The following is a 20487-nucleotide window of genomic DNA, read 5'->3' on the forward strand; positions in this document are numbered from 1 at the left end:
CAGGCATGTAAGAGAGCTGCTGGGCAGATTTAAGACAGCTACGGCAAAAAAGGAATTCTAGCAATCAAAGTCACTGAAGCCTTGGCAGAATTATAATGAATATAAATCCTAATTCTATCCCCACTGCCTTTGATGTTAAATCTGGGCTTAAATTATAGCTGCTGTTAATTGCAGCACTGAAATATTTTGCATAATGATGGGATTCTGTTAGTTCCTTTTACCTTATTCATTTTCCTATCTGCTAAAGAAAAAAATCCAGAGCAATCCAGATCTGTAGCAACATGCAGATGTAATATATACATTAGCTCTTCACACTGCTAATCACTAAAATATCATGTCACTAGTTCACAAGCAGGTGGCACAGACAATACCGTAAGTGACAGACCTGATATTGCATTCCTTGCACATCTGAAAGTCTCATGTGGAATGCAAGAAATGCAAGACTACATGGTGGCCTATCCTGAATTTCAGAGATGCTGAACAACTGCACATCACCACCTTCTGTTGCCACAAGGGGGAATTAAGAACTTCTGAGAATGAGGCAATCAGTCCTTGTGTATGTTGCAACTTAACATAATTTTGTTCATGAGACAATCTGTTCTTCTTAAACAGTAACTCTTGGCAAGAAGATGAGTTTTAAATCTTATTAAAACCATTCAGCCACTTCATTAGAAAGAATTACAATAAAACTCCAAAAAGTCCCCAATTTCAAAAAAGCCCATAGACTGTTCAGCAAAAACAACACCTAGTCCCTAATAAGTCTTCTGTTGGCAGCAGAATCTACATTTTTAGGGCTAAACCAAACTAGAAGATAATATTTACCACCTAAAAGAAACTAATGCCAGAAGGGTAACGTTTTCTTGGAAGATTCATTTTAATGAATTTAAGTTCAGCCAGTGGCAGCCTTCAATTTCCTTAGGAAATAAAAAGGAGTGTTCTCTGAACTTGACAATGTCATTGCACCACAGAAAGCCTTTGATGCAGGATGTCTGTGTGGATGCCATCTGAAGTAGTAAAGAGACAAATGGTGATATCACAATGTTACCACAATTAAGGTACAGAATCACGGAGTAATTCATGCTGGAAAGCATCTCTGGAGGTGTCTGGTCCAACCACTTCCTCAGAGGGCACATTGCTCTAAGCTGAGTTTGAATAATTTCAAGAATGAAGGTTCTATAACTTCTCTGGGCAATTTGATAAGTAAGGATTAAACCCTCTGCATCATGCTCTTGTGAATGAAGTACACAAATAAAACACTGCTGAGTACACAGTTAAACCCCAAATTTGTTATAAATTGTTTGTGCTACATCAAATCAGAAAGGATCTAACAACACTCTGTGTGTCACACTGCTAACCTGTTCTCAGCTTTTAGAATAAGGCCATCCTACTCTGTATAACACTGCTTCAGAATTCCAAGGATAAAGGAAATGTTGTTTATGTATTTTACCTTTACTTAAGACAATTAAAGAGCAACCCAAAATGTGAGCAGCAGATCTGAGTTCCACTGAGCCCAAAGCCTGTGAGTTTTCAGCCACACCTCAGTTGCACACAGTCCCCTCTACCCTGTACGAGCAGTTTAATCTCTCATCCTCCCAATACTTCTTGTGAAATACAATAAAGAGGTACTACCATCTCTTTAAACACAAAGAAATTGATTGTTCTACACAAGCTCTTACAAGAAGGATAAAGTGGCCGGGGTGTTGAACCCAATATCCCACCCCCACCCTATTGCTCTAGCCACTGATTCCATCATCTCTCTTAAACTCAACCGTTTGGCTGTCCTGATAAAGGAGAAGAATCATGCACAAGATAAAATCTCCTGGTATTTAGTGGAAGGTGGCTGCCTCCTAACTTCATGTTCCTTTGGAAATCCCAACCTGGAGCTATTTGTAAACTTCAGGTTCAATTTCAGCTCTCCAACTGTTTGAAATCTCACATTCATCTTCTAACAAGAGGAGTGAGAGAGCACAGAAAGGGCAAGGGGATGTCAGAACATTCATTGCACACACAGACCGGTAGAGTTTCTTCTTTGAGTTAGCAGCCAGCCCAAGTGGAAAATCTGTGATGCAGCATCATCAGAGACGCCTGGAGCTCTTCACACAAACAGTGTGGGCAGAGGTGGCCAAGGCTGGATTAATTTCCCGGAATGAGTTACTGAAATAGATATATCTTGATTAAATCCCTGAACTGACGTGTACCTAACATTTTCATGCTTATTTGTTCATACTTTTAAAAATATTTTAATAAGTGGATGCTTGGAATATGAACTAATTTAAAGTGTTCACATTTTATGAAACTTAATTTCCGTATTACTTTTGCTGGCAAGCACAGAGAGATACCATTGCATTGGTATGGACTGTCTGGTACACTTTCTGTACTGAAAGGCCTGTAGAGAAAACTATCTGTCAGTTGAGATATAGCTGCTCTATAACTTCTGATTTGCTCATCAGCATGTCTTACACTCATGAAAACAAGAAAATCTGAGATTTTGTACATCAGGCTTCAGAAAAGAAGAACAATTACCACATTGGTTACAATATGAAAAGAAGACACCCTTAGGTGATGCCTTCCCCTGCAGATACAAAGATATTATTGACCCTAAATTCAAAGGGAAGTTTATGTCAAACTAGAATATGCAAATACTTGACTCAAAGGGAATCACATCAGTTTCATCACAACTAGACATTAATCAGCTGGTATTTCCTAGATATTTTCTGCTCTAACTCCCAGGCTTCCAGAACAAACAGATCCTGCATTTGCAATGATGTCCCCAACAGACTGTAATAGTTAGCCAGCATAAAAATAAACATAGTAAAATCTGGTTTTGTTAGACAGATGAAATAACCTGTTCTTCCTAATCATCATTAAAGGAAGGTCCTCTGGAATTGTTTCTGAGTTCTCAATCTTGTCTGTTAATATTCCAGTCTTTCGGTTGAATGGGTAGATTAGACTAGTTTTATTTTAAAAATCTATCCCTCTTCCCTGCCTGGCTTAGGGACACCCATCTGTTCACCTGTTCGCATTCTCAGTTCCCTGGCTCTCCCTCACCCTGAGCAGTCCCAGCAAGATTCCCAGGCTGGACTTGACTGTCCTTGGTGCCATCTAGAGGCAAGCTCTGGTTAGCCACAGAAATACTCAAAAAACTTCTATGGATAAATGCTTTGTAATTCCAGTGTGGTCTTCTCACAAGGATTATTTCTTGAATGTTCAGTAATTCTGACACAATTCTCTGATTCCAGAGAAAAAGGAGCCAAGATAATGGGAGAGGTGCAAGTTTTAATCTTTGCCAGCCAAGGTACAAGTACTCACCATCTCTTGGACATTATAGCAATTTTGAGTGTGAAAAAATCCAGAGACTGAAATCCTGGGTTTTTTTCAGAGAATAATAATAAACCCCCTGCTGATTTCAATACAAGCACAATTTTTATCATCAAGTTCTGTGAATTTATGTTTGAGTGAAGTATCTATTTACAAATATATGTTCTTGCATAATGGAGACCAGAGTCAATATTTATCTTCCTAGGTTTGAGAGATCATTGATGAAAAAAATCCCATTAATCTGAAATAAACTCAGAAAATCAAAGATTGTTGGCTGGGGTTTGTAATGACCGTCACCGTACTGAAAAACAGTTTGCTGCTTTTTGACACAAAGCTCTTCCCACCCCCCCCCGCCCAGATCTTTAACTAGTTTTCTTCATATCTTCCTGCTTATTTCAGCCACTGACACATTTGATTACAAAACCTTTTTTGTCAAAGTGGGTCTCAGCTTCAAGGCCAAAGGCCAGCTCAAAGTCTTTGGAATTCTTGACCAGGACAGGAGTGGCTTTATTGAGGAAGACGAACTGAAGTAATTAAATGAATAATGAGTTACCAACAGGCTTGCATTCCATTGTCTAAAAATGCAGGATAAGATCAGAAATACTCCTTTTCCTTCTATCTCTTTGAATGAGAGACAATCACATGTGTGTGTGCACAGGCATGTGCACCTGCTTGTGCTGAAGGAGCTGCAAGACAAATAACGAAGGAAAGGCTAGATGACAACAAGAAAGCACTCTGATAGCACTGAAAATACTTCTTTCATGTAGGGATAACTGACAGACTGTGAAGATAAAAATAGCAGTTCTGCTAGAGTTTGCTTTTTATTATTGCAAGATTTTTTACTAGACTGAATTCAAAGGACTGGTTTTCTCTCATCTTTCTTTCTATCACACAAATTCCACCTTCCAGATCATATTCATCTGACTTTGAAGTTAAAACATAAGGTTAGCATAATTCTTGCCACTCTTAAGAGTCTATATCGTAGAAGAAAAGAAGATAACACAGGAGGGAAGATTAATCCTGCCACTGGTGAGTCTGTTTTAATTTGCCTTTTTAATTTAATGAAATCAAAACGTCATCAAGGATTTTTACATGTTGTGATGCAACATTCTCTTCCTTCCTTATCCTTATTCTCACTGAAGTTAGAGGAAATTTTGCCATTTAATTAAAAACTATTTACAAAGAGCTTTTGAATTAGCCTCGAGAATTGAATCAGGCTTGACATTTTACACCCATTACCAATAACAAACTCTGCACGCTTCCAGTACCGAGTATGTCTCACTCATTTGTCCTCTTACCTTTAACAGATTTTTCCTGCAGAATTTCTCAGCCAGTGCCAGAGCTCTGACCGATGCTGAGACCAAGGCGTTCCTGGCAGCAGGTGACAGCGATGGGCACAGTAAAATTGAAGTCATATCTACCTGTGAGACTCAGCAGCTGCCCTGCTCCATACCTTGGATGTTATGAATCCAATTTCGAGGTGCTCAGATCTGCTCTGTACTGTAGAGCAGATTTAACGTAGGAGCCGGCCTATATTCTACCCTTGGCTACACATGGTCAGTCCCTCTTCATCTACAGAGATTTTTTCAGGACTGGAACCTAAATTGGTATATTTATAAAATTTCAGTACTTTTTACTATTGAACTACAATGTGACACTTGAAACGCGACACTTCAGTTCTCTTAAGTATCTAATATTATGAGAATACAATGTGCTACCTTTAAGCAATGATTATCAGAGGAAGTATCACTAGTCTCCCATTTTAACTCTAAAAATTAAGAAAGTACTTTTTTTGGCTGTGAGATTTAAAAATGTCCCATTTATTATTCTTTTATTTATTTTTTTGAGTTTTAAGCCCTGGTCAACTCTTAACAAGCAGTCAAGATAAAGACAAGATATCTGTGCCATAAACAATCTTTCTTACTGCAAGCCTACAATTTATTCACACATTTTGTATCCTGAAAGATCATGAACAATTGCTGGCAAGTGATTTCATATCACTGGAAAACACCTGAAGTAGTGCAAGCACTACTTAAACCAGGCTCCCCAATGTTTTAAGCAAAAGGTCTTTGTATCACTGGGGGACTGAACCGGAATCCATCCTGCTCATCTGAATTGGAATCCAATCTGCTATTTGAATTTTGGGCATTAAAGATTCTAGTAAAAATACTAAGAGAAAGAGAAATTAAAAGCATCTATGTGGGCCATTTAATTTGCAATATTCACATAAATAGCTAGCACCTGTTGTAAAAAACTGGAATTAATAGAATGCCCAGGTGTAAAACGTGGTCATGGTAACTGGTATAAGTGGTATTTCATCAAGAGGTGTATTTAATGCTACATATGTGTTTATGTCATTCTTTATGCAGCTGATTATGTTTCATACACTAATTAAACGGCAGGACCTAGCATTAATTAAGCTGTCAATTTTTATATAAGATCAACTGGATCCAAGATGTATCCAGATCACTGAAAGAGCAATACATTCAAAATTCTCCAAGGAATCACTCACCTTGCTGCCCACCTGATGGCACTATCGTCCCACTTACAGGAAGTTAAAACAGTTCTACCTGCTTGAATTAATTCAAGTCGGAACAATTCCAGTATCCCACTTGTCCGCTTCTGTTGATGACACAGTTTTCCCAGGTTAAATTATCCCTGCACACAGAATGCTACCATTTCGTTTTCCAAAGGAGGGGACCCTGTGCCTTAGATCTTGGGAGCAGAATGGAGGTCTCAAGAAAGGTCTGTGGTGCTAATTTGCAGCTGGGGAATAAATACCTGTTGTGCACCCTATGTATTATTTTCAAAAAATCTGGAACTCTTCAAGAATCTGTTCTTGGGCAGTAATCTTGCAAAAATCCCTGTGGCTGTCTTGTACTGTATTTGTTGGAGCTATTTAAGAAGATGTTTCAATATTTACAGATCAAAAATCTTAATTTCAAAATTATCTGCTAATGTTATAGTGGTTCTGATGCATAACACGTTTGTGATACGACATTATGGAGAAGGAAGGAAATATCAATACAACACTGGGGAAATCATTATATTACACAAAATTAAAGCAATCTACAGGACTTTAATGAATATTCAATAATGTGTTCAGGCCTTATACATTAGCCGAAAATATATTTCCAGTAACTCTAATGAATGAATCAGGCCCTAATACTGTAGAATTTTCCTTAACAGTGAAAAAATAATTATCCATCAAACGAATTCACATTTATGATTTCAATGTCATCTCAGGAGAGCAATAAACAAAGGAAATTCTGAGAAATTAATAACTGCAGTCTGATTGCAGGGCTAAAAGCTCTTATTATTGTCAGAAAATGCTATGTATCTCATTTGATATTATGTTTTATATTTTTACCGTGTAATATGGGTCACTGGAAGATATTCAAGCACCATACCAGTATTAATGGCTAACTGAGATAGGCACAGACAGCTCAGATAACTTTTGAGTTAGCAGTCAGCTCCTTTATTTAACCACACTTAGTTCCACGCTGATTACCCTGCTAGATCTACAAATCTAAGACAATTTCACCACTTGCCATTCCATTAAGAACAGTAAAAAATTAATGACAAGGTAAGTCTGATATCAGCTTCAGTGATCACTCCAGAAAGTTAAGAAGAGCTTGTGACTAGAGACGTTTTTAGACCTTTCCTTCTTTCACTATTACCACTAAACAGATTGGTGGAGAAAATGCTGTTTTCTGTCTACAAGAATACACTTACTTACTTTTTCTCTCAGAATCTGGTTCTGATGGGTGACTTCAACTACCTAGACGTTTCCTGGAAGAACAATACAACAGCTCACATGTCATCCGTCACGTTGCTGGAACACGCAGAGGACTGCTTCCTCAACACAAACGGGAGAGGTGCCAACCAGTAAAGAGGCACTGCTGGACTTGCTTCTCGCAAACCAAGAAAAACTGCTTGGTAATATCTCGGTTAGTGACAGCCTTGGCTGCAGTGATCATAATATTGTGGAGTTTGGGATCCTGCTGAGCACGCTGAAGGTTAGTAAGAAGACCAAAGTTTTAGATTTTAGAAAACTTCAGCTCGCTCAGGGCTCAGTTGAGAGGGATTCCATGGGAAGCTTTCAAGAATGCTCCCCTGGAATAAAAGGCCATTTCTGTTAAACAAGTGACTTTTGAGGATTATGTATGATAAGGCTGACTCTAATCATAGGGTATTTTTACTTTATACCTCACTAAGGGTTATACATCCTCCTGCTGCTGAAATTAATGGCAGAAATCCCACTGACATCTATGAGGACAGGCAGTGAATATAGAAAGAGTTGGGACCACCTTCAGTGTTATTTGCTTTATTTTACCGTGGATTCTTGCACTGTGGGTCACAGTGAAACACAGCCATGTGCAAAAAGCCTTTGGGAACACTATAGTACCACTGGACATGTCACGAAAAGCAGCATCCAGACTATTTCACAGCTTCCAACCTTAGGACACAGTTATTCTTAAAATACACAGAAAACCTGAACAATTTTGACTTTTAAAGATCACTCCATCTGACACTGTCTATAATGCTGACAGCAGACAGAAACATCTGAGACAATTATGCTTAGGGTCAGAGTCACAAAATTGTGTTACTGAGTCACAGAAGCACTTGCAAGTGCATTTAAAGACAAACAGAGTGTATTAAATTCTAGCAGAGACCTTCCAGGACAGCTTTTTAAGTGAAAAAGCATTCTGATTAGAACAATCTCTATGAATTAGTTGCGCTATTAATCAGTTATGCTAGTCTATGCTGCTGTCATTTTCAAACAGAAATCAATCTCATTTACACAGAATAATAAGGACATCATTTAAACTGGGGAGAATGCATAAGATGTATCTCCTGAGAGAAGTACCTGTCTTTGCTGAGCTCCACACCCAGAGTGCTGCAGGATGGATCTCGTATCCTGGATTCTACAGTCCAGATCTCTGCTCAGTGCTCTGGGTAATGTCCTCTATTTGCTGCACAGAAAGAAACCTTTGTCACTGAGGCTTCCAAGGCCTGGATTTCATCCTTCATTGTAATAATGCACAGTACCAAAAAAGTCAAATACTAAACCATGTTCTTAAATGTCTCTGTTAAATATGACGAAAGACTATGGCCCAAGCAACCATTCAAATCAGATTCTGCAATTATTTCTATATGATTAAAGCATTTGCCTTAAGAGACAACTTGAAGCGGCAGGATATACCTTGTTTTGTTGTAAAGGGCCTTTTCAATTATTATAGCTATATTCACAGTAAGGTTCTCTGCCATCACCATTAAGACATCGACATTAATAATCAACCACACAGGATACCGAGTCCCTATCTTAGTTACTTCCAAAGTCATTACAAAGGCAGAATCTGTTATCCAGGATCACCATACAATTCTTCCCCAACACAACCAGGGTTGAAAGACAGAGTTGTGTGGGTTTCAGAGCAGCTGCTACAGCATCTCTTTACACTATTGTAGTTGGTCTCAGGTTAACACCTCTCCTCTGATCTCACCTGAGACAACTGCTGATGTTTCTTTTGCATCTGAAGTCACAGGAACAAATGTTAAACATCCTGGAAACAGTGAAATAACTCAGATTCTGTCCCAGATTTTGCACTATTGTTAACTGCCCATTACTTAGCAGCTGCCATTCTAGCGGAATTATTAGGTATTTTCTTTATAGCATTACGTTGCCGGCATATCTTTTAGAAAATTTCTTTTATAGATATCAGTTTTTGAACCCCTAAAATGATAACACTCGCCTAAGCTAACACATACCCCAGAAATAAGGAAAACAGGCAGGTGATTTAGCTGTAAAATAGATTACCTAATTAAAACATCCTTTTATATAATATGCTCATCCCTGATTATGTCATTCTAATTGTAGTGGAGGGAAACCTGTACTTCAGATGAAGTGTCATTAATAAATAAATAAAACCCAGTAACCTTAGATTTCCACCTGTATCAATATACAGTGACATCAACTTGATTCTGAAATTCAGCGCTTTTAGGCTTTTGTAAACCATCTTTCAGCCAGGATTGCATCACTTTTGTTGTCAGTGTTGAATTTCAAACATTAAAAGATCCCTTCATAAGCAATAATAGTGAACTTATTGTAGCAATTAACTCACTTTTGAGATATTTTAATATAATACTAATTCTGGCTACTTTACTATTGTTGAATACATGTAAAAATAGTTCAGCACCTTGTGTGCCATGGCAGTGTATGAGGTAACCAGATGCCATTCTTTAAGCATTTGGTGCTTATATTTTAATACAATGCCTGAATTAGTTGCAGACATATTTTGAGTTTGAGTATTATATGCTCACCTTTATCTTGTCATTTTCCTCTACTTAATTTCAATTTCCTCATTCTCATTAGCTTTTAATAATTACTATTGCATGGCAAGTAAAAAATTTAAACAAAGCAAGCAGTTCAGTGAGCAGCGTGTAGAAGCAAGTAGAAATAAAGGAAGCCTCCTATAAAGTAGCATCTATGGCACTGTCACAGAGGTCTAAAAAGAACTTTCTTCTCCAGAAACATTTTTGCAGTAAAAATGTCACAAGGAATCAGTAAAAAACCTTCTGGTAAAACTCATATCAACTTGAGAAGATCATATAGGAGAAAATTCACAACAGAGTGCAAAAAGGTATCTACAAGGATGAAAGCTATTACAGGATTAATTTGTAGAAACCACAGTATGCGCTTCATTCCTACTGCCACCATCTGATATATCATAACATCATGCAAATCTCAGAGTGAAAGCAATATGAATATATAGTACTGAATAAAGAAGACAAACAGAAAGAATACCAAAAGAACTGAAATCAGATCTTCAACTTGTACAACTCAGCATTGTTGAAGTTGTTTTAATCAGACAATACTAATTTAGAACAGCCCATGTTAGGTTTAATAGGAAAGTTTTCTCTCAGATTACTATAAACGGTTTTCCTACTAAAGGGAGAGAAGTGAGCATTCTTTATTGCTCGACAGCTGATATTCAGTATTAAAGGTAAGCCTGATTACTTGTGATTTATGCCATTTTCTTTTGCATACAAAAGAGATAGCAAAAATGTAAAAGTATCATTAAATGATGCCTGCTTTTTTGGGCTGATTATACCTTGTATTTCTTTATCCAAATTCAGACGAGCAGGTGCTCTGGAACGATTGCTATGCTTGACACTTTCCTCACTGTCATTAAATCAATCAGGAGTAAACCCACTGCAGTCCATTAACTTACACCAAGGCTTAGCTATATTACTACTAGTCTACTCCACAGCATAATTCATAACTATTGCTACTATTAAAAATATTACTTGTTCAGCATACTATGCTATTTCCATTCCTTAAAAACCAAAACAATGCTCATGTATTAGGAGAACATTACTTTAGATGCCATAATGGACTGTTATCCAATAAACTCTAACCAAAATACATGTGTTTTTTATCGGTCTTCTGTTTTGTCCACATAACCACCTAAAAGATGGAAATAGATTTTTGTCTGAGAAGGAGCCTCGTATCTGCTGTTTCCAATTTTCTTAAGTGTTTTTTTCCAAAACTAATGCTCTTTAAATATGCAATAACCCCCCACTTATTTATACCTACAATCTTAATTTCATATTAAGGAAACAGGTTATGAGAGCGTGTGTTGTAAGATGCATATAAATCTATCTCCACACTAACAAATGCCTACAACCTCAAGTAAGTCTATTATTGTTTTCATGTAATTTAAAATATTCAAAATAGATTATCAAGTAGGCCACTTGATTATACATAATATTCCAAGGAACAGAAACAAGAAGATGAACTTTTCCAGCTTTACCTAGTTTCAGCATTTTGCTGTCACCAAAGGCACTGATTAGGGACAACACCGTAATATGGGAAATGGTCAGGAAATATGAAGTGAAGCTTAATGTAGAAACATCACCCCAAATTACAGCATGCTTTCCTCTGTCCTAGTGACAAGTTTTCTTTGTCAGAATGACACATTGTCACCTCTGATTTTTATCTCCAACTTCCTTTATACATTCCAAAGGATCGAAACACTTGGGGAAACCAAACTAGTTTTTTTTCCCAAACTAGTTGCTTTTCATAAGGATTTGACTGCTAGAGTCAACTTCCAGTGAGCGACTTTGAGGTCCAGAGGTTAACCGAAAATCTTTAGCACACTTGGAGATTGAAAGGCTACGTTTGGATGGCAGAGTTGTACTTAATTAAGTGCAATTATAATCAATTTATTAAAAACTCTTCTTGTCCATATTATCTTAAGATATAAATAGAAAGGTTTAATTAGTTAAGGAAGAAATTTGAGCTAGGTCTCAAATCAAACATTTGATCCATGAAACAGTAACCTAAGTAGTGGTTATTGTCACCTTTTGAATCCTTTATAAGCCAGACTGGCAAGCCAGAGCCAACATTACTATTTTGCCTGGTGGCTATTTTTCCTTTACCTAGCTGAGAAAACTATAAAGGTGAGCGGCTGACTTGAGACTCATTAAATGAAATTACTGTGCAGAGCTGCACCAGTAGTAAGTACGATAACCATTGTTCTAAGACTATTATTTTAATTGCTGGAACGACATATGGAGGGACGTTATTTAGATAAGTATCAGTTTTCTTTTTCATTCTTCAGAGCTGTTGGGGGAGAAAACAGAAATGAATCTTCTTGACTTCTTTTTTTCCACTGCATATACTGTTGTTTGTATTGCCAGATGCCATGCATTCCAGTAAGACTAATTATTTGATTAATGGTTACACAGAGTTTTAAAATGTGCTGTACTTAAATAGGATGCAGGTAAATGATAAAAGAATATATCATCAACTCACAACATAATTTATGTAATCCATCTCATTAAAAAGTATTATTTCAGCAAGGCTATTTTTAAGGAAGCCATGTACTAAATCTTCTAATTTGTTTTGGAATAACAGTGAGATGTTTTAATCAATTAGATTCATCTGCCATTGGAAGTCTTGTTAGCCATATAGTATTTTTCAAAACACAGAAAAAACAATTTGTTGAAGCATGCATTTGCATGTCACAAATCTGTTCTTAATATACTATTTTGCACAGGTCTAAAATGAGCCTTACAGACATTCTAAGCCCTTCTGATATTGCTGCTGCTCTGCGGGACTGCCAAGGTGAGAAAACAATTAAAACTCTAAAAATCTATTATTTTGTGTAGCACACAGCAGGTTTAATTCAGTCCCAAAGGAATACTTAATAAGTGTCTCTTTACTTAGCTGTCACAGTATATTTGTTCATGACTGGTTTATTGTCAGTTTGTAACTTATCCCCATGTGATTTTAATGTTTAGGACAGTATGGTACAGTATAGTAAAATTCATGCTTTGACAGGCTTCATCCATCATTCATGTTTAGAAAAATTAAAATGTAACAAAGCAGCATCCTCAGACCATTTACGAACAGTGAAAATAATGGTCTGGGGTTAATCTATTTATTAATTTATTTTCAGCTCCAGATTCCTTTAGTCCCAAAAAATTCTTTCAGATCAGTGGGATGTCTAAAAAGAGCAGCAGCCAGCTCAAGGACATCTTCCGGATTCTCGACAATGACCAAAGTGGCTTTATTGAGGAAGACGAGCTCAAGTAAGGATTTTCTGTGTTAACTATTTAGAGGCTATCCAAAAATCAGCACCTTTTCTCTTTCCAGAACTGTTTTGTAAAGGTGAGCACAGGTTACGCTAAACATTGATAAAACCTTCAGCAGACTGTCAAAGGTGTATCGAAGTAGATAATCCCTACAGAGAAAAATAAATCAGCAAATAACCACCTTTAATGCTCACTATAGAGGAAAATAACTTCCTGGGACTGAATTCTGGCAGTGGGCAGAATCAGTTGTATCAGGGCTGGACCTACAAAGCAGAAATGTATATGACTAAGATTTAGCTTGTCAAACAAAGCAGTGTTTGGAGGACTTGGCTAATGTGGTAAATAATTTATTTACAGAAAGATATCAGTTTATACAGGCAGCATAAAAGAATAATATTCTGTGAAAATCATAACCAAAGTTATTTTCTTCCTAGGTATTTCCTTCAGAGGTTTGAGTGTGGAGCCAGAGTGTTAACCAGCTCAGAAACCAAGACCTTCTTGGCAGCTGCAGATCATGATGGGGATGGTAAAATTGGGGCTGAAGGTATTAATTTATTTATACATAGAATAAGGCTCCTCAGGATGTGTTGTAAATAATGTGTGGTTCTCTTTCCTTTTATACTGATAGCACATTAATGTACTTCCAGTGATTTTACTGAAACCCTTGCAGTAGCAACCTGTTTAAGGGCAAAAACGGTCTCTGATCTTACAGGTTGATCTCTGCAACTCCTTATGCATGAGCAAGTAAAAAAAACCCACGCAGGCTGCCCTGGGGAACCTTCTCATTCCACTCACAAATTTCCAGTTCTTTTGAAAGGAACCACTCCTTATTTCTCCTCTCACTTAACACCAATGTAAAGCAGTGCTAGCATCACTCGTAATACACAAATTTAAAATTGAGGACAAAAGAACCAGCTCATACAGGAGAATCAACAGCACAAACATTAGCTCATTTCCAGCAGTCACCTCCCAACAGAAATTCCACTAGTCAGTGAAATCATTCACCATACACAAGAACTAGCAGCACGCAGTTCAGCACCACGACAGGAGATCCCACAACTGGCCCTGTGCAGGGGGATGGACGCTTATTTATCTTCAGTGGCAGGTTAAGGACCAAGTAGGAATCAGCAGCCGGTTTAGGAAGCAGCATATTGCATTCATGCTACAGAAATGCCAGTGTGATTCAATGGCTGCTCAGTGCAGAAACCTCTCGATCTCATAATTCTGTATTTCTGTGTCCCACTTTGAACGGGAAGCACACACTCAAAAGGCTCGCAGCCAACGGCAACTGGCCCGTGAGAGAGGCAAGCTGCCTAGCCAAGCATGAAAGCAGCTTAGGGAACAGCACGCAGGGAATGTGCTGGGGTGCAGATTCCCTGGCTCACTGCGCTAGAAGGACAGAACTCTTCTGTTTCTTTCTTTGGAAGGAATTAAATCCAGTTCCTTAGGAAATGCGCCAGAATAAACACACATGATTTACGAAGCAATCTATATACTAATACAGTTGTTCGGGAACTGGACTGATCTGATACTCAACTCACAGAAGCCAAACATTTACAAGATCTTCCAAATAACAGTATTTTATTGTATAACACTTCAGTATCATACCACATGGAACTGCACAACAATTTTGGCTTTAGACTGTGCTCTAAATCAACACTTCTCAACTGCTGAAGCGTTACAAACAGCTAATAAGACACATGAACTCATTTTTCATTCTTTTCCTTCAGCTCTTCACTAGTTCTTACTCAAATTCCTTATTAGCCATTCCATTATTTTTGCCCAACATCAGTATTACGCAGAGGGAAGGCTAAAACTACATTTTATTACTCCTTATAAATGTCAGCAAAGCACTGCCTTCCCATGTGTTATTTAGAAGTTTAGACGATGTCTTTCTTCCATACATGTTTCTTCCCCTCTGGTCATCTGTCAGGTAATTGCTTTCTCTTCATTCCTATCCTAAACCTCTTGATAAGCCACTGATCTTTTACTCCTAATCCTTTCATTTTAATATTTCTACTGTAAGCATTCTCTTATCTTTCACAGAATTCCAGGAACTCGTGCAGTCTTAGAGGTTCAAAAGGACCAAACAAGATAGAATTGGGATGAATCTGCACAAGATGCTCCAAAACCTTGAATATCAGGAGTCCCTTATTTATCTTGACAGTGTCTGTTATTTGTTCATTGCCTTAGCAACATAATGAAACACTGATTAATGGGGTTTTTTTCATTGTGTGGACCATTTACCATGTTCTAAATTCTACTTTAGCAGACACTTCCCTTAAAAATTTCCAATAAAAAATAATCATATACAGTAGTTTGTGTCTGGTTTTCTGACTGCTAAACTGAAATGTGTGAATTCTTAAACCAAAAGTGTTAATCCCTCCAAGATCTTGATCTTATCAGACCTTCATATATGGAACACCTTTTGGGATCAGTGGGAGTTCTGTTTACACAAGGTCTTCTGGACTAAGCTTGAAGTTCCTCAAATCACTCAGATTTTCATCAAAGACTTGGAGCTCAGATATGAGGTGGGTGAGGATAAAAATCTTTCACTGACTTCCAAGTGAGAAGCAGTCATACATTTTTGCTTAAGAAGTGGTTTCTGCATGAGACTGTTGCAGTTTCAAACTGCTCTTTTTACAGTAGCCAATTAAGAGAACAAGTAAAAACCATGTGCTTTCCTGCAGTAAGAATTAAAAGGAAAGCCTTTGCGGACTTGAGGTTTCAGATAACTGTGAGGTTTTAAAAAGCAGAGGGGAAGCAAAAGATGTCTCCTTGGTATTATTTTCCATTTTTCTCGATAGGAAGGGCTAAAAGTGTGGAGGCAGAATTTGTAGAAATGCATGTTGAGAAAGCTCCAATGTACTCTACCTGTTTTTTCACACTATGCTGTATTGAAAATGTCCTTCACAAAAGCATCCACCTCTGTGGGTGGTGAAGAAATGTCTTTTTGTGAACAAACAATATGCAAATACTACGATGGAGTGTTTATTCACTTGCTTTCTCAACATTAACAAGTGCCAGATACATCAGTTCACACACATGCAGCTCATAGGAGTCACTAGAGCACAAAAGAAGCCTTTTCAGCAATGTGAATGGTTTGGTCACTGCAGTTTCGATGCATTTCTTCATTTGCTGCAAATGACTACATCCAAAATTAGCTGCAATTTTTTCTTTTCAAAAGCCTCTATAAATAATGGTAATTGTGCAAAAAACCACCAAAACCAGAGCTGAATTGCTTATGAGATAACCAGCTATTGCTGGGGAAGAGGCTAAAGAACCTGTATGTGCTTACAAGAAGGGCTGTGTATCTTTCAGACCAACAAAGTCACAGACTCACATGGCTAACACTTTGGTATGCTAGGCCCTTTTCTCTCTCCTAACCTGTATTTTGCAAATCTAACAAAACAGCAATTGAAAGATTCCTGTTAGCCTCATCATCAAAGCAAAAGGAGGTAAATAAACTTCTACTTTACTCGCTGTGAAAAAAAGCTCATGGAGTGCCACCCTCCAAGACATGCTAGACAGCTGCCCCAATACTAATTCTCTAATGATTCAGCCCTGAGAATTCACCTCTGTGTCTTCTCTGCAGCCATCTACTCTTTTGGGAGCCCAGTACTGGAGAATCAGCCAAGAAACTTCTACTTCCTTTTAAAAAATGTATATATTAACCTACAATTGAGTTGATGATTAAAAACAGAATTTTTGTCACATTTCAAAATGTTTTCAAGCAGCTTAATTGGCGTACAAGTTGGTTGTAAGCTGGTATACTCAGCACACCTGAGAATTTAATATGGTCATCACATTTTTCCTTTCATTGTGCAAAAATAATACGAACTGATAAAAAATGAACGTTGAATTTTAATAATATTCCTTAAGAAACATGCTCACCTGGCACAAATCACTAGAGTATCAATGACTTAAACAGAGCTAGTCAGATTTACACAAGCTGAGGACCTGACCCATGGAGATCCTCATAGCACAAGATGGATGTCACAGGATAGGCACAAGAAAAAAAAAGCATACTCTTGGCAAAGAAACAAGTCTGACGACAGAGAGGTCTTGGACGAATTCAGATTTCAGTAACAAACAAACAAATCGCTCTCCGTTTCACTGACAATTAAGTGTCCTGACCTCGACGAATCATATTACACCACGCAGGCAAATGCATGTAAAATAAAGAATCTTCCAGCTGCTGTTGCACTCTGAACTCCAGCTCCTTTCAACGTCTCAGCCTTTGCACCACAGACCTAAACAAAGAAACTCAGAGGCAAAGTACAAATTCTGTTATTCTCCACTAAGATGCAACACATGGCTGCAGCAGGACACGGGACAGAAGGTGGACAGAAGATTTGTGCAGTGCCCTGGCCCACAACAAATTTGCAAGTGAAATTGGAACCTTCTTCATTTCCCAGAAAGAAGAATATATCACAGCTGTTTGCACATGAAGTTCCTGTAAAACGCGTGAGCTACAAAATGTACTTAGGCCCAATCAAGAGGTGGGGAACAAAAAGAATATGGAAACACTTCTTGGCCTGGCATGTATCCCTTTCACTAGTTTGTATGTAAAGGCTTTAGAAAAACCTTACTCATCATTACTAATTCAAAGCATGTCTCAATTTTTTGTTTATAGCCTATTGTATACAAGTCGTGCACTGCCGCACCAAACAGAAAAATACACTTATCTACTTGAGACACTCTGAGATCTCTCTAACATCCAAAGTATTGCACTTAAAGGAACCTTTCCATGCACTTCCATCACAAAAAAGTACCTTAAAAAACCTGAATAGTACAGCAGCTACTCCAGTAGATTACTGTTCTCTGTGGGAGAGCATTTTAAGTAAAGGAAAACTTGTTGATTTGTAGGATTTCTGAAGTAGAAGAAACTTTTAAAGTTAAAACGACTTCTCACTTCCCTGGAATCCTTGACCTGCGCTTTTGAATGCTCTTGTGCGACACGATAGTGATAACTCAGACTGGACTTACTCACTGACAAAGATACCTGTCTGCTCCGTGGCCTAAACCAGAATGCGTCAGTAAGCCTTCTGCTAGAGCCATGGTATGCAGAATTCCAACAGTTTCAAGTAAGGACTTGTAATTGAGAAAGCTCTTGGGCAAGGCTTTATTGATTGATAAGGAAGGAAAACTAAAGATATTTACCATATTTAACCATCACTTAACATGCGGATATAGGCACTCACTGAAGTGAATGAGCAGCCACTTTCTATAATCATATATTTAATGAATGGGATGGAAATGAGGACTGTATTCTCTACAAAAATTTGACATGAGAGGCAGCATTCAGAAATCAGCTACTACTGACAATGATGCTTACGGATGGAAACAAAAGTTGCAACAAGTTATCAGAATTACCGCTTTTATGTTGTATACTAAAGTGATTCACTACGCACAACCACTATAAAAATACATTTTTAGAAAATACCAGAATACTTGTGATTCTATTAAAATACAGGTCTCCACAGTTCCATTTCACATTCACATCATTCGCCCCATTACATCTTGTGCTATGTTACCGTGTCGGTGAATAATTAAAATATAAAAGAACAAACATTGGCTTTATTCAACCTCTGAGCACGAAAACCACCACGCCTTAAATATGTCAAACTATGACATAATTATTATTTAAATTCTCTCATTTCTTGCTATGATCAGCAGGGAAATAATTAACATATTACTATAATTCATCTCCAGAGCTGAAATCCTTTCAACTGTCTCATCCCTTCCTCATCCTCTCTTCTCAGCCTTTCTTTCAGATGCACTACAGACCCAGGCTTGTAACAACAGCTAGGAATTCCTGTTAAACACATTAAACAAATCAAAACATTTAAACATCTCAAGTCTTGCATGAAAGTAGTTTTCTTATTGTTATTCAGTGACAAGAGTAAAGTTACTACCCTCCTTTATGAATTTTCTGATTCTGCAAAGCAAATCTATCCATTACGAGACCATCTCTACTCACCATGGCACTCAGTTGCTCACGTTCCTTGACATCACATTGAGAAGAGCTCTGGGGAGATGAGCAATACTCTCAGCAGGACTCCAGCTGCAGTGTTGTGTTTTCACACAGAGCTACAAAGGCCTGCTAGGGTATTAACAAAGCGTGCGGACCAGGGATACACAGGCATTGTGCTTTTTGCTGGATCACAGTTCTATTTTGTAATTTATTTGCTAAACTAATCCCAAACTGCTGAGCCTGCACATTTGTTAACACATTTAGACCGTGTACTGTCAATGGAACAGCTATTTGAGCTGTCAGCTGTATTTATTTACAGCTGTCAGCTCTAACACTCAGAGTGATTTATAGCGTACCTTTTTGTTAAGTCTGCTACCACGTAGTTCATCAAAATACTCAAAATAGTACCCACAAATAGGCTCAACAAACCAAAAACTATGACCACACAATGCTGAAGATACTGTTTCTTGCTCATACATATTTTTTTAATAAACTGGAAATCACTCATAAAGTTGTTAAATATTTGTCTCTTGATGGAGGGGTTGTCCTGTCAAATTCCCAAGGTACTTATGCAGCAGTTTAATTTTACATAATCATGGGCTAGGAATCACATTTCAAACTCAGGGTGATCTGATGCCACTTTGCAAATGTCAAGGTGTGGTGTTACTGCACATACAATTAAGAAGATGGGATGAAATTGGAACCACAATCGAAGTTTCTTCCTGCCCTGTTGTACATTAGAAATGTAATAATTTAATTGAATCTGTTATCACTTGCTCTTTGTAGATTGTCACAAATACTTCCACCAAAAGTGAAGCCAAGTTAGAGATGAGGTTGCACTCAGCAGAATTATATTTTAGCAATCACTACACATACATTAATTCCCTCCCTAGGGAAAGTTTGGCATAGAAACACCTTCCTTAGCAATCACCAGTTACAGTCAGTATCCACTAACCAATCATATATGCCTCCACAGTACATCCCTTGCAACAACAGCATTTCTATTACCACAGTAAGTAGGCACCCTGGTCACAGCCCAGGATTTCCATTGTGTTAAGTCCCGAACAAACACACATCTAAAGGTTTAATCCGACACAAGCCAAAATCCTCAGTCACTGCAGCTTTATAATTTCTTTGGTAAGAAATTAATTAACTTGACTATCAATACCACCAATTTTAAGAATGTCCATGTTTTGCATTAAGTGAGTAGTAAAGAAAATTAATTTCCCCTTTGACCTGCAGACCTGATCATCACCCCTTGCCCCCACAGGACAGCACAAGCGAGAGGGGCAACTTTGCTTTTTTCCTTTGATCTATTCAATCTTGACTGGATGTTCCCAGAAATTGTTTCACCAGTGCTGCAGCCTTCAAACAGACAAACCGTAACTCTAAAGGGCTGATCTTTGCACACTGCTGAATTTTAACTCATAGATAGCTGTAGGGTAGGAAACAAGAATTACTGTATTTGGATGCCCCATCTTGACATATTTGGTCTAATCCTTGCTCAGGGAAAGAAACCCTGTGGAGCTGAGCACAGCAGCACCTTCCCCCATCCTGCTGTCTTGCGCTGGCCAGAGGCAGGAGCCACCTTC

General features: G+C 37.9%; 1 protein-coding gene across 1 annotated transcript; it reads left to right on the forward strand.

The window, feature by feature from the left end:
- The first annotated feature begins 12387 nt into the window (after positions 1 to 12387).
- On the forward strand, positions 12388 to 14990 carry LOC135994478 (parvalbumin, thymic CPV3). The gene is made up of 4 exons (XM_065645030.1): positions 12388 to 12448; positions 12783 to 12915; positions 13353 to 13462; positions 14965 to 14990. Exons 1-4 carry the CDS (start codon positions 12388 to 12390, stop codon positions 14988 to 14990), a joined length of 330 nt encoding a protein of 109 aa, XP_065501102.1.
- Positions 14991 to 20487: the final 5497 nt, after the last annotated feature.

This window comes from Caloenas nicobarica, chromosome 14 (genome assembly GCF_036013445.1).
Source record: "Caloenas nicobarica isolate bCalNic1 chromosome 14, bCalNic1.hap1, whole genome shotgun sequence".
Classification (NCBI taxonomy): Eukaryota; Metazoa; Chordata; class Aves; order Columbiformes; family Columbidae; genus Caloenas; species Caloenas nicobarica.

What these genes read in the sequence shown, in the direction of transcription:
- LOC135994478 (XM_065645030.1), top strand. Translation starts at nt 12,388, where the DNA reads ATGAGCCTTACAGACATTCTAAGCCCTTCTGATATTGCTGCTGCTCTG. An exon ending in TGCTCTGCGGGACTGCCAAG is followed by an intron (nt 12,449 to 12,782) that starts GTGAGAAAACAA and finishes ATTTATTTTCAG; the next exon opens with CTCCAGATTCCTTTAGTCCC. An exon ending in ATTGAGGAAGACGAGCTCAA is followed by an intron (nt 12,916 to 13,352) that starts GTAAGGATTTTC and finishes TTTTCTTCCTAG; the next exon opens with GTATTTCCTTCAGAGGTTTG.